At 39.9% G+C, this 16,158-nt stretch overlaps 1 protein-coding gene across 1 annotated transcript; it reads left to right on the forward strand.

Moving 5' to 3' along the window:
- The first annotated feature begins 443 nt into the window (after nt 1-443).
- Nucleotides 444-11,195, forward strand: LOC121379325 (28S ribosomal protein S34, mitochondrial-like). The gene is made up of 2 exons (XM_041507896.1): nt 444-736; nt 10,531-11,195. Exons 1-2 carry the CDS (start codon nt 560-562, stop codon nt 10,846-10,848), a joined length of 495 nt encoding a protein of 164 aa, XP_041363830.1. The 5' UTR covers nt 444-559; the 3' UTR covers nt 10,849-11,195.
- Nucleotides 11,196-16,158: the final 4,963 nt, after the last annotated feature.

Below are 16,158 nucleotides of genomic sequence, written 5' to 3' on the forward strand. Positions count from 1 at the left end.
TATTCATATATCAATACATACTAGCCAGTGCCATGTCTGCCCACTCTGTCATGCACGTAAGCGGGATCGACCGCGTGGATTGTAGACCCCATACATATGGTTGAGTTAAACAACATCATTTTTTTATGGATGTCTAGATAGCTCAGAACGCATCGTGGTTAGTCTGCAATTTGCGGGCGATTCGGTTCCATAGGTTCGTGTCCCAGCAACGGCATGGGACAATTTGTGAGGCCAGAAAGGATTTAATTATCCTCTGCGTCAGTGCGTTAATATCTATGTAAGTAACAGTCAACCTCGACATACATACAAATGAAATGAAATCAAGCTCACTTACCGCCAGAGAACATGTACTGAGCACACACATACAGAAACATACAGCCTACTCTAGTAAAACCAAAAGTAAATTGATGCTCTCGATATTACTCAAATTAAACAACACAGAAGAAAAGGAATGGCTGCGCCCATTGAGGAAGTGCTTCGCACGTTTGAACTTCACTAACATTTGTGTTATTTCAGTCATTGTATCAAATTACTTCGGCGTTCTGGTTCTACAAACAATATGCCAATCCGGTATGTTGGACGACAGCCCTTCTTTCGTGGGAAGACTCTGCACGAAATAGCTAGAAATTTGAAAAACCTTGGCGTTGGACGAGTTGTTGCTCGAAGCAACTTGCTCCGTTATCCAGAAAAAAGTTTTTATCGGTTGACAAAAGTAATTCCAGATATGACCGATGCTGTAAGTAACAAATTACGAATGCTAAAAAATGTATGTTGACAGCGTAAAGACTTTAAAAACAGCTACGGGCGAGACGTAGATGGTAAAGCGCTCGCCTGAGGCTGATTGGCTTGCGGTGAACTCGTATGGTCCACTATGGAAAACTTACTCGTATGGGGGAAAATGCAGTGAACTCGTATGGAAATCCACAGGTGAACTCGTATGGGGCAAAAGGCAGTGAACTTGTATGGAAATTACAAACTGATATATCCAATACTGTATAGCAACTTGTGTGTAGTTTTTATGCAGAGTTCGACAAATCCGCTAGCCCAACGTCCGTGGCTAGTGGTTTTTAAGTTTGGGCTAGTGAGAAACGCAAAACATGCATGCATTGTTTACGGTTTCTGTCACAGGAAATAAGTCTAATGACATGCGTGTTTTGATTATAGGTGACTGCCGTTGACACGCAAATAGTTGACTGATGGGGACAAAAATAAGAAGCATGTATACAAAACAAGTCAAAATACACATTTAAGAGAAATATCAAAGTATATCTGCATATCCATACATCCCCATATGAGTTCACCGTTATTTTTTCCATACGAGTTCGTTTTCCATACAAGTTTTCCATTCATACGAGTTAGTTTCCATACGAGTTCACTGCATCCTGGCTGATTAGCCGATGTGTATCCAAAAGGTTACCGCCCTGTGCAGAGCCGGCTGTACACAGGACGGTTCTGCACAGAATGGTCTGTGGTAGGCTACGGTCATGTGACGTGCATGGGTCATTGCCACCAGCGCTACGTTCATTATGTGTGCTACTGGTTGTGTTCTGTTAGTTTATATCAGTTAGGGCGAAGTACTTGATACGTATCCAAAAGCTTACCGCCCTGTGCAATCTGATTAAAATTAGCTCTAATGGTATATACCAGTAGATCTAACAGCATTGCGTGGACTCCCATGTCCAGGTGACATTTCATCTATATAAATAAAAAATTAAATATCGAACAATTACACTTCTCCTTTTATAGCGTTATTCGGGAGCATACAAATTCTAAAAATATTGGGCAAGACTATTTATGCAATAGGCGAACTTGTTGGTCTATTTCTACATTGAAAAAAAAACTGGGGAAAAGTGCAGTAATAAACTTTGGATTATATACTGGTATAAACAGATTTTATGGCTATACCATCACAGGTTTTTTTCGTAATAAAACAAATTTTATATAAAATTTTATATTGAAATTAGTTTCCGGCATACTTCGTAATTCACCCAAATCATTTCATATACCTTCGGCAATTACCCCAAATGTTTTCAAATTCTTTTCAAATCACTGGCATGATTTTGCAAGTACGGTTTTGATTGATCAAATGAAAGGTCAACTGGACATAAGCTCCAACGGGCTGCTGTTAGATCCACATGTAATAGTGGAGCTAATTTTAATTAGATTGCACCCTGTGCAGAGCCGGCTCTACACAGGACAGTTCTGCACAGGACGGTCTGTGGTAGGCTAAGTTTATGTGACATGTATGGGTCATTGCAGCCAGCGCTACATGGGACGGTGCTACCCAGTACGTTCATTATGTGTTCTGTCAGTTTATATAAGTATTTTACTCTCACTATAGACCTACAGATATATCAATATTATCATACATGTATATTTCAATGAGCTAACGGACATTGCTAACTTTAGACAATACAAACATTTGTCTACCGTATATAGACACATCATTTTTGTAGATCAAATTTAATTCAGTGTCACTAATAGAGGAGTGATATCTGTGTAAAATACTGTGTACAATCAATGTACTGGATATATATGAGAGAGAGAGAGAGAAGAAAGAGTGAGTGAGTTCTGCAACGTACATGGATCAGTAACAGCCCCCACCCTCCAGTTAAAACTGTGCTTTTGTGTAATGAATTCAGTTACCTACCCCACTTCTGGTACTCACACTGTGTATAATGACCTACAACCACGCACCCACCCCACTTGGGCTACTTTATTGATGATCACCGTTGGTTAAATTAAAAAAACAGTGAACAACCATGGAAATCAATATCAATTTATTTACATTTAAAGGTACATAATTCTATACAGAAACAATATACATCAAACGCAATACATACCGTATAGGCAGGAATGTTCAATTACTATATCTATACAGTGTTCGAGATTAACGGTATCCCGATATCCCGGGGATACCAGAATTTATTTCTGGATACCAGACTTCAAGAATCCAGTATCCCACCGGGATACCATATAATGTTGTTTTTTTTTTTTTTTTTAATCCTGCATTTTTATTTTTCGCTGAAACAATGAAGGTCGTTATTTACTGGTGAAGTTAAGTAAGAGTGTCGTCCAAGTTTGTTACGATGTTATTTATGAATTTCATTTAAGTGGAATACTAAATTCTCAGGTGGGATACCACATTTTGAAATGTTAGTATCCAACTGGGACACTGCCCAAAATGTTTAATCTTGAACACTGCTATACATATATGCACACGTAGCATAACAGTACTTAATTAAATTCATTTAAATTATTTACAAGGTTAACTTGCAGCCCGACACAAAAAACCAACATTAAGAGTGGGGATACGTCACAGCATACAGAGACAGTTAAAAATAAAACAAAAGACACGAAATTGCAAAAACTTATGGTTAATTGTATTCATGTTCGTACATAATGGTGTACTATAGTACTTACGCCAGATGATGGTGATGATGATAACTAGCTTAATGTGCCCATACACCACTAGGGTTTCGAACACGCCCATCCCTAGTCTGACCTACGAAAAGATCGGTGACCTGACTCGGTGTGGGGGTTAGGGTTGAAAATGGGCAGAATTTTGATAGTTAATAGAATAAAAATAATAATAAATAATAATAAATAAATAAATTGACTGCTCGGCCAAATATTTATATAATTTGGAGCATTTTAGAAGGACAGTCCAAAAATAAATAAGAGAAAGAAGAGAAGATAATATTTTTAAAAAAGAAATAATTTCGACATCAAATTGGAATGAAGGTCTAAATGTTTAAAGACCGATCTATATGTCCACGTGAGTGGCCTCGTTATGGGTGTGGAGGTTGGCCTGCGGAGAACCAGCAACGGCGGTGATGAAGAGCTTCCATTTGTGGTCGGCGAGGATGGTGATGACACTCCGGTAGTCGTTGCCAAAAAGGGCCTTGACAATCCTGTGGATAGTGTGGCTATCCATCTGTCTAACCAGGACCGCTTGTCAGTAGACTCCTTCTTGGCGCTGAGTTAGCACCAACCCTGTCTTGCCGGCTGTAGACTTGATGGCAGTTGTTTTAGCTCTGGTTCCACTAGTCCGCCCATCAGTGATGCCAGATCCGAGGTGTCCCCCTGCACGAACTTCAGGAAGCCGGACCTGATTTTCCCGATCTGAACTTTCCAGACGGCTTCCGAGTCGGAGGGGGACGGTGCTTGTGAAGGTGGAGGCCTTGCCTTGTCAGGCTGGTCGCTCGGCTGAGCGACAGCCTTCCTCTTCGCAACGGCTCCTGTCTGGACCACCACCTTCCGAACTGGCAAGACTGGTGACAGTGGCCAGTTATGTGTAGGCGGTGGCGTAGAGGGAGATGGAGGTCCGTCTGTGGGCATTTCACACATCGGTGCGTTGAGAGCATCCCTCAGTGTTGATGAGCTGGTCGTTTCGTCTTGGGTCGAGTCGGGGGCGGCAACACAGAAGGGACAGCCGCTGGCGGTTGAGCCACCAGTTTTGTTCCCACCTGAGTCACCCCTGGTGCACATTTCCTCTTCGTCCGTCCTCTTCTGCGAGTCCGAGTCGCCGTACACCAAAGTCACGGTTCCTCGTGACCTGATGTACGCAAAACTCCAGCAGCGATCCAAAACTTGCAATCAAGCCCCCACAGGCGACAGCGTCCAGCTTCATCGAGAGTTAGCTTGGAAGTGCTTACACCAGACATGGTCACATACCAACAGAATATAATTAACTTAAATAAAAAACCAATTAACCACTTTAACCACAAGTGAATATGTACAAGCAGTTTTATTGTGATGTGTTAACAAAATACTGGGCACATGTAATATATAAAACAGCTTTAAATGATTTTATATTTTTTATTTGTATTCCTTTCTTCTTCCCCCGCCCCTCCGGTAGTGATGACATCACGTGGGACCGATTGACAATTTTATTTTTACCCACCCCTGCTAATTAGTATAATAAACTATTTAACTATATATATTTTAGTTTGCATCAATATAACAAAATGGAGTTATAGTAATTTTTTCTTTTAAAAAATCCAAAGAAAATATATTATTAGGCCTATTGGTAGGATACGTTCGAGCAAAAACGACCACTCACGATACCCAAGTGATAATTTTCTTTTCTTTGTGACTGCATAATTTTTGTTTTGTGATTTTAGATGGGAAAGTCTACTTAATCAAGGGTTTTACAGAATTACTTACAGTAATAAAGCAGGACGGCTGATAATGTCCATTACGATTTGAGGTTATCACACAATAAAAGAGGCATGTCTTTTTAGTGTGTCTAAACACAGTGTCTGGGGACCGTCTAAATATACACCTGCCAATCAGGAACCACAGGTACAGGCCACGGAAAGAAAAGACCAGTTAACCAAGAAAACACTCCGACTATTATTTCAGTACATGGGTTAATTTATATACAATTTCATCGAAACATAATACAGTTATTTCAACACACTGACAATGGTGGTTTATTTTGTATTGAAAAATAAACCACATATACACATTGCTGTGTTACTGGGATGGATATTATTACAGAACATTGTGATGCATCCGCAAAAATCAGGTATGTTTTGTTTGTTCAGTTCGAAGACTAATTCCTGACATGTCACGTTAGGTATTATGTAACCACCATCTCGCCAGAGGGCGTATTCACTAGGATGGTACAAAATGGCTGCGCCCGTTATATATAATAGCCAGCACATTTAACCGTTTTATTAATTAACTATACGATTATACTTGTTGATATTAAGCAATAATGTGCATTATGTGTCGTTGAATATGCATACCAGTCCAAAAGCCTTGCTTTAGCATGTTATGTTACATTTACATGATCGTGTCCGATGACGCCGAGATTCAGATACTTGGTAATAACAGTGCAGTTACTGTTTTAACATTTACTTTTAATCTGTTTTCAGTTCACAAAGTATATTTTATTTTTAACTTTAAGGAAAAAATACATTTTGGGGAAAAAAATCCAATATAAAAACTCCACGACATTTCCAATTGCCATGGGCAATTGTAGGGGTTGCATGCACTAATATAGTGGGATACGGCTGAAACTCTTTCAAAGATCCCTTGCTACATATGGAAATAAAGTAGTTGGTTTCCTCCCTAAGACTATGTAAGAATTATCAAATTTTGACATCTAATAGCTGATGATTAATAATTCAGCTGATCCTAGCTTCTGAGTACAAGGAATGTCATTAGATGGACGGAACTGTTTTACATCAGTGCTATATGCTGCATATGGTTGTGCTCATAATTACCATTTCGACAACTTCCTTGTAATGCCAGTAAATTAAAATTATTGCTTTAATTTTTACATAATAGCGACACATTATTTACAGTGATTAATGCTAATGCATTTTTAATGTAAACATTTAATTGTTTTGATTAAATTTTATAACTGGAAGTAGCGATTATTATTTGATAACACATTAAATTATTATTCAAATTAAGTGCAACACTGTATAATTTGGAACATTTCTGAATGAAGACTAAAAAATGTACCAATAAATGTTAACTTTGCCTATTTTGATCACACTTCTCCTGGAAGAAAGAAAGAAAGAAAGAAATGTTTTATTTAGCGACGCACTCAACACATTTTATTTACGGTTATATGGCGTCAGACATATGGTTAAGACCACACAGATTTTGAGAGGAAACCCACTGTCGCCACTATATGGGCTACTCTTTCCAATTAGCAGCAAGGGATCTTTTATTTGCGCTTCCCACAGGTTTACACCTACCCATTGCGCCTTGCGGAGCACTCACTCGGGGTTTGGAGTCGGTATCTGGATTAAAAATCTCATGCCTCGACTGGGATCCGAACCCAGTACCTACCAGCCTGTAGACCGATTACCTAACCACGACGCCACCGAGGCCGGTTTCTCCTGGAAGAGGAGAAGTCACTAAGATCTACTTTTTCAATTCTAGATTCTAAAGGGCCTGCTTCCATCCAAGTTGAAAATAACACATGAAACACTCTGGAGCTCATATTTTCAACTTGTAAACTCTGAAGAAGAAAAGCTAACCGAGCAACTTTAACCTTTTGAATTTAGAAAAAAATTGGCGCTCAAATGTTAGTCTGAATTCCATTTTGAGATTAAAAGAAAAAGTATTCACCTTAATTGTTCAGTTTAAGTAGATCAATCAGTGCAAAACTGCAGAGAGACTATTTTAATATCTACTTTTTTGCACTATTTAAATTGGAAAAACTAATCCTTTTACAAGTGCACCCAAATGCAAACAAAGAAAGAAATGTTTTATTTAACGACGCACTCAACACATTTTATTTACGGTTATATGGCGTGAAACATATGGTGAAGGACCACTCGGATAATGAGAGAGGAAACCTGCTGTCTCCACTTCATGGGCTACTCTTTTCAATTAGCAGCAAGGGATCTTTTATATGCATCATCCCACAGACAGGTTTGTACATACCACGGCCTTTGATATACCAGTTGTGGTGTACTGGCTGGAACGAGAAATAGCCCAATTGGCCCACCGACAGGGATCGATCCCACACTGACTGCGCATCGAGCGAGTGCTGTACCACTGGGCTACGTCCCGCCCCACAAACGCAAATACTTTTTAATAAGTGTACAACTAAGAAATACCAGTTTCCAAGCACACCCAAATGCAGACTATAATCCCCTACACCCCAATCCCAACCATCACCCCTTAGCTAATATACAAATGTATAGCGCTATCCTGTATTTGGGAAAGTGCATGTAAATTTTATATGTACTTTTATTAAAAGATACTTGGAGCTCGGCCAATGGGAATTCCAGCTTAAAATGTAAATTCATCCAAAATTAAATTGTCTTTACAGTAATGGTTTACATTGTGTTGTATAGTCTAAGTATGTGTGAATTTTACAAAACTAGATGGAGATTAGTGATTTTTCAATTGTTTCAATTTGACAGCAATAAAAATAATCATTTTTCACTTGTTCTGTTGTTCACCAGATTTTTTTTTTAATATTCAAAATGAAATAGCATTTTTTTAAATTTATTTGTCTCCTGGACAACCATTGAGGTACATTTTGCATGACCAGGGTTGGCTCTGCCACTCGCCAAATTCGCCAGTTGCAAATTTCACGAACAATTGGAGAATTTTATTTTGATTTGGCAAAAAAAATTCATGTACTAATTGATATTTTGTTGAAAAATAATGGTGGATTTTGCATATTTAAAGATAATTTGTCGAATGGTTTTGCTTACCCAGAGGTAGCCCTGCATGACAGACCTGAATTTCACTTATTGGGACAAACTGACAAGCAGAGCTCGTACATACTCATTTTCAGAGTTGTAACAGTAATATAAGGAACATTTTATTAGCCAAAGACTAACTGTTGTAGTGATTTTGTATAATTCTGTGAAATACTTGTATTATTTCTGTTATTGAAGTTAAATTTTAACATGCATTATGTTTAGAATCTTGAGCTTTGAAAAGATGCTTGAATTTTTGTTGCTGTCGCATTCATAATGCAAAAACTATAAAAGTTTATTTCATCTGCATGCAGTACAAGTAACACACACATCTGTGGCAGGACATAGCTCAGTGGTATAGCACTCGCCTGATATGTTGTCGGTCTGGGATCAATACCCACTGGTGGGTCCATGTAGGCTATTTCTCATTTCAGTTGGTATCCCACAATTCAATTGGTGTTACAAAGGCTGTGGTATGTACTATCCTGTCTGGTATATTGTGTATCAAAACAAATCCCCTGCTGCTAGTCTAAAAAGGTTGACAATTGCATGGTGGCAGCTGGTTTTCTCTCTCATTGTCTGCGGTCCTTAACCATATATACTCTTCAAAAAAAGAAACGCAAAAGGGTACAAATGGGTTATAACTCCGATTTTATGTTTCCTACCGGTTCATGCTTTGTGAATATAAGGTCATTGCATGTCCCAAACACATTCCCACGGTTACATTCGATAAAATGCAGCTACTGTACAATAAAGTTCCAAAATGCGAATATTCGCAAAAACGCAGCCACGTGCAAACCATGTCACCACTGCACTTGCGTTGTCTGCACGTGCAACATGAACACCGACAGTATAAAAGTGCAGGGTGTTCGCTTGCCTGGCCTCTGTATCTGGCCGACAGTTGACAATCCAGGACATGCCACGTCTCGGTGAACCGCAGAGAAACAGTGCCATCGGCCGACTAGATGCAGGCGAATCCAGAACGGCCGTTGCCAGGGCATTCCATGTGTCCCCAAGCACCATCTCCAGACTGTGGGACCGTTACCAGCAACATGGATCAACACGTGACCTCCCTAGATCCGGTCGACCATGGGTCACTACCCCCGGGCAGGACCGCTACATCCGGGTACGCCACCTTCGGGAACGATTGACTACTGCCACCTCCACAGTCGCAGCAATACCAGGTTTGCACAGGATATCTGACCAGACCGTACGGAACCGCCTACGTGAGGTAGGAATTCGTGCCAGACGTCCAGTTCGAGGTGTCATCTTAACACCACAACACCATCGACTCCGACTGCAGTGGTGCCAGATTCATCGACAATGGCCTCAACTGCGATGGAGACAGGTGTGGTTCAGTGACGAGTCCCGATTTCTGCTCCGACGTCATGATGGAAGATGTCGCGTGTATAGGCGTCGTGGTGAACGTTCTGCGGCAAACTGCGGGGGTAGTGTCATGGTGTGGGCAGCCATCTCACACACTGGCAGAACTGACCTGGTCCACGTGCAGGGCAACCTGAATGCACAGGGCTACATTGACCAGATCCTCCGGCCACACATCGTTCCAGTTATGGCCAACGCTAACGCAGTGTTCCAACATGACAACGCCAGGCCTCACACAGCACGTCTCACAACGGCTTTCCTACAGAACAACAACATTAATGTCCTTCCTTGGCCATCGATATCACCGGATTTGAACCCAATTGAGCATCTATGGGACGAGTTGGACCGACGCCTCCGACAGCGACAACCACAGCCCCAGACCCTGCCCGAGCTGGCAGCAGCCTTGCAGGCCGAGTGGGCCACCATCCCCCGGGACGTCATCCGTACTCTGGTTGCTTCAATGGGCAGGCGGTGCCAGGCAGTTGTCAACACACGCGGAGGCCACACCCGGTATTGACTCCAGATGACCTTGACCTTGGTGGTGTGTCCTATCACTTACTCACAATGGACTAGAGTGAATTGTGAACAATCCTGCAACATTTGGTAATTATCGGACTCACCATTCAATAATTAAATCAATTCTCCAAATGTTACGACAATGTGGTTTTGCGTTTCTTCTTTTGAAGAGTATATAACCATAATTTTTTAAGATGTGTTGAGTGTGTCGTTAAATAAAGCATTCCTTCTTTCCTTCAAACATACCTATAGATAGTTTACTATGCAAAGTTAACTTTATGAACAACATAACTGTAATCAAATACAATGTACATGTATATTATACTCTTCTTTTTTTGAAAATTGCAAATATAATTTTTCAGGTTTGGAAAGTCATGAACCATGCTAAATGATAATTGCAATGATATACTAGTATATCAGAATGTAATATTTTGTTATTTTTTTACAGACTCTGCGTCAGTGCACTGCGTGGGGCCTGAAGACATTTCGAGGCGAAGAACTGGGCGAGTTTCGTATCGACTCTGGCCACAAAGCTGACTGGATTCTGATTCCTAAAGACGAAGAGGAATCCTTCTGTACAATAGACGCTAAACACGAGAAGAAGTCGGACATTCCGCAGTTCGTACAGTTCCCGCCTCTCCTTAAGGCGCTGGTTCAACAGGAGATGGAAGCCCAAGGGCAGGACTCGTCCAAACCTATGAAGCTACCGATTAATATCCACAAAGGAGTCGTCAGTCGAATTAAACAAGCTGAAGATAAACTGTAATAAAGCTAGAGCTATTCCAGAGATTAATTTGTGTGTGTGAGAAGTTTGAAGTGTGGTGGTGGTCACAGGTTTTGGTAATATAAAACATCCATGAAATAAAATAACATCATTTTATATTATCTGTGTTACAAACAGTTTTAACAGGTGCTCCACCTGTGAACAGAAGTTTTGTTCATTTGTCTCTTTCCCCTCCAATTGCACCATCTTCATTTGATTATCTCTGGTATATCTCTAGTATTAATGTATTGAGGTGACAGTATTGGTTTATTTTATAGAAGAACTAAGAAATACTAATGACATTATGTGTGTAGTTTTAACTGTTGACTATTAAAAAAACATTAATCAGATGTGAAACTGTGGATCAGGAAATGTTTTATTTAACGATGCGCTCAACACATTTTATTTACAGTTATATGGTGTTGGACATATGATTAATGACCACACAGATATTGAGGGAGGAAACCTGCTGTCGCCACTTCATGGGCTACTCTTTTCGATTAGCAGCAAGGGATCTTTTATATGCACCATCCCATAGACAAGATAGCACATACCACAGCATTTGATGTACCAGTCGTTGTGCACAGGCTGGAGCAAGAAATAGCCCAATGGGCAACTGTGGATTAGAGATGTGTGTTTAGAATAGCAGATACACATGGCGAGTCAGCGACTCCTACCACTTATTTGTGATACTCACAGTGCCCAAAATTAACCGAGGTGCCCACAACAATTGTCGTAGCAGTGATTTCAATTGTCATAGGTCAGGACCTTCACCGATGACAGTTTCTTGCTGTTAGATAAAAATGATTGCAGTTGCTTAAAGGAATAATGTTTGGTTTTTCATTTATGATTTTGTTTTCATTTGTTGCAAAGTTATTGGTTTCAAATTCCCGTAGGAAGGCTAAAAGTTTCCGTAGGGACATGTTTTTTTTTACCTACAGCAAAATCCTTTCAAAATTATCACAGGTAAAAAATTCTGAAGTTGAGCCCTGTGTTAAGGTGTGTCACCAGGGGATAAGGGTTAGAGTGGATGACAAAAACAATTGTTTTGTTTAACGACACCACTGGAGCACATTAATTTATTAATCATCAGCTATTGGATGTCAAACATTTGGTAGTTTTGACATATAGTCTTGGAGAGGAAACCTATATTTTTTCATTAGTAGCAATGGATCTTTTATATGCACTATCCCATACACAGGACAGCACATACCACAGCCTTTGATATACCAGTCGTGATGCACTGGTTGGAGTGAGAAATATCCCATGGGCCCCCGGTGGGGATCGATCCCAGACCACAGAGTGAATGAAACCCTTTTACCAATTATTATTCTTCTTTACAGTTCCTAATCTTGACTTTTTTTTATACATTACATGTAAAATGTATTAGTTTGTTTTAAAAACGAACCCCTTGCAAAGATTCCTGGTGATGCCGATTATATTTTTTTTATCATTCTAATGTTCCTCATATCAGTGAATAAAAACTAATCTGGTTTTATCTGTATATGACTGATATTGTTAATGCAGGATTCTGAGAATTGAAAATTGGTGTAAACTGTTATCAGGGCTTCTAGAAATGTTTTTAAATCCACTAGCCATGGAATCCATGATTTTTACAATTTACTAGCCACGATTGAAAATTAACTAGCCCTACTTTAAGTAAATACAATTTTACTAATAGTAATAATCGGATATGTTACCTAAAGAGGGAGATGGAGATTAAAAACCATTAGATTGGGGGGTGGGGGTGGACAGAATATTCATATTTACAAAATATACTTTAATGCAGCATTTGACTCTTTTTTTCACTAGCCCTCGGGCATGGTGATAGTAGTTATTTACTAGCCCAACACTAGCCATGGGAGTGGGGTTAGCATAATCTAGAAGCCCTGGTTTATACAAAAACTAATTCTGGTAACCCATTTCTTTTGTGTGTAACCTGTTATGACTATAAATGATGTGCTAAATTTAATACATAATGAAAAATGGATTACACAAGCCCAGACTTGCACGACCGACGCATGAATGAAGTGGTCATTCTCGCAATAGAGTGCTGTCTTGAGCTGTGGTAGGTTGTAGGATTGATCCATGTTAGTGGAATCATTGGGTGTTTTTCCTGTCCCAACTAGAGCCATACAACTGATTCATCAAAAACTGTGGTATGTTGTATCCTGTTTGGGGGAAAAGTGTCCTGTTTGGGGGAAAAGTGTATGTAAAAGATCCCTTTTTGATGGAAAAAAGGAATATTTATTTGACGATACTTCATAACATTTTAAACTATAACTAAATGGTTATTTTGACATTTGGTTGATACATTAAAGTGGCATTCTCAGTGTGTGATTAGTCTCATAGACTTGCTGCATGTGATTTGTTGGCCCTACACGTAATGAAAACCGTAAATGTATTAGGCTAAAGCTCTTCCGATTTAGGTATTCACACAGTACGATGTGACAAGTCAATGCAGCTAATCGCATAATGAAAATTTGTTTTTTTTAACGACACCACTAGAGCAAAATGATTTATTAATCAGCTGTTGGATGTCAAACATTTGGTAATTTTGACATAGTCTTAGAGAGAACACCCGCTATATTTTTCCATAAGTAGCAAGAGATCTTTTATATGCACCATCCCACAGGCAGGACAGCACATACCACAGCATTTGATATACCAGTCGTGGGGCACATATGTTAACAAAATAGCAGTTAGAGATATTTTATATGCTTTTTCCATGAATAGGACATTACATACCACAGCTTTTCATGTATCAGTTCTGCGTTCAAAATAAGCATTTTACTGTTTATTGTGACAAGTAAAAATCTGGTAGGACAAGCAAAATGGACCTCAATTGTTCAGTGGACAAATGTAAACCCTGCAATGAAGAAAATGTCCACAGCAAAAACATGCCGAGGTAAACAAAAATCAAATGTAGTCCCATTAAAAAAAAAAAGGAGATCATTTACTGCTTTTCTATAGGAGTAGTCTATGCGGCAGTGGGTTTCTTCTCTTCATCAAATATTGAAATGGACAATCGTGGACACTAGCCCTAATTTCAGGCAGTCGTTTTTTGCAAACTATTTTGACTGGTTCTGGAAGTGGTAATTCGGTTGAACATGAAGCGCATTTAAACCAGTTTTGCGTTCGCTGTTCTACACCGATGGACCCACTGGAAGAGTCAACGCCACTGCGAGACTCCACGGCCAGCGTCTCCCATTCAAACTCCTTCGCGTCAGCCCGCCAAGGCCAGGCCTTCTGTCACCTCAGGGGCAGGGAGTTCACCGCCTGGAGCCTCGCAGTTTCGAAGATCAAGAGCCAGTACACTAAGTACTTGGTCGGCGATAAGCCAGACGTGGACTCACTGCCTGGAGGCGTCCAAGAAGGGCCTTCAAGACCTTGCCCGACGGCAGTGAGGTCGGCATCCACGCTGCGGACTTGCGGAACGGGACGTTAGGACTTGTTGTGACGTCGCGCGGGGAGGACTCTACTATCAAGGAATTCCCATCAGAGATATGGACAACTACACCGTCCATAGAGTCCTCGATATCATCGCCGGCGCCCAGTACGTCGAGGTAGCAAAGATCTTGCTAGCCCACCGGTGGAGGAAACTAGTGCCACACTTCAACGACAAGTTCTTCATCTCGTCTCCGTAGTCGCCAACCTCTCCTAGGACAGGTAACCTCCTTTTTGGGGCTTAGTCGGACTTAAAAAAATTTGGCGTGGTTCAGAAGTTTATGTTTGTTTATTTGTAAACAGTCCGACGCACTTCATTTTTGTAGCCCGTCTAAATTGTTCAAATCACCGTAAAAATAATTTCGGCCGAGCACTCTTAATTTTATTTTTGGACTAACTTTTTGTCCAGATTTGAGTAATATGAATCGGCTCATTTTGGCTTTAGGTCCTTGAGCTAACTTCAAAATTTTTATACCAAATTCCGCCCACCTCAAACTTATCCCCTCCCCCCTTCCTGGTCCGGACTTAGTCACTGGCGATATCAGAGTTTAAGCCCGTGACAGGCGTGTGCGAAACCTCTGTGGTATATGCGCATGTTAAAACAATTCAGCTCGGCTCAACTCTGCTCGGTCTGGCTGAACTGTGAACCATAGTGTAAAATATGCCGGGCTCTTGATAAATAACTACATGTATTCCTTACCATCGATCAAACATTTTCTCCAACTGGTCTGCATAGCATTGCTTATAATGGAAGAAAATTTAAATGGACGACAATGTACCCTATGCGGGTTTTTTTATTTTATGAGTATTATTTTCATTGGACACACTTGCATTAGGTGGCATTAGAAGCAATATTACGTATTTAATTACTAATTAATGAAGCGTAATTATATATAATCGTATAATACGGTATAATTGAGTCCATATGTAATTATTTTAATCATATTGTAGGCCTATTATAACAGAAACTTGAATAAATCGACACAATTAAGCTTGGTTTATTTTGACTAAATGGAAACGTCGATCGCTTTAAGCTTTTCTCCGTTCCAACCAGTACCCCCTCTCAGAATTTCCCCGTTCCAACCAGTGCCCCAATAAAAGTACATAATCCATTCTTTGCAGGAATTATGAGAGATTATCAGTAATAATATTAAAGGTGAACGTACATATTAAATAACACATATTACACAGGATACATAAACATTAAAATATACACCTCTAACGTAAGAATATAATAGTGCCCGACGACGGGTTCATATTAAAAACAGGGTTTTGGTAGAATTAAACACTAGATCCTTACTAGATATTACAAAACACATTTTTTGAACGTTATTTAAGACCTCATATTCGCTGTTTAAAAAAATACACATCTAATTCTTAAGAGGGTTTTTGGGGGGTTGTTCTTTGTAGCCAAGATTGAACGCAGAAGCCCTATAGGGTGTATACTACCAAATCAAATCCCATAGACGACAATAGTAACGTATGTGGCTAAAACTCCTACCTCTCAGCGTATCACTGGGCATAAACACCGTGGATATAAATACTACCACCCCTCACCCTTGAAGTGAATCCGAAAAAAGTTGGGAGTTAAGCTGCTCTAGTGCCGCACAAAATTTTAGTTTTTTTTTTTTTTTTTCCCACAGGTATCCTATACATTTTTCAAGCACAAGGTTAAATGACACAACACAATGGTACTAGATGAAATAAAAGTGCATACATTGTTTGCCCAGATAAAACTTTTTTTTTTTTAACACCCTACACACTCACATTTATCACCAATCACAGGACTTGTGGTGTTAACTTCTTTATGAAAAGTTGGGTGCACCTCAACTTTGACCCAGCCTGAAGTTATTTGGGTTAGTACTA

The sequence above is a fragment of the Gigantopelta aegis genome, chromosome 8 (assembly GCF_016097555.1).
Source record: "Gigantopelta aegis isolate Gae_Host chromosome 8, Gae_host_genome, whole genome shotgun sequence".
Taxonomy (NCBI): Eukaryota; Metazoa; Mollusca; class Gastropoda; order Neomphalida; family Peltospiridae; genus Gigantopelta; species Gigantopelta aegis.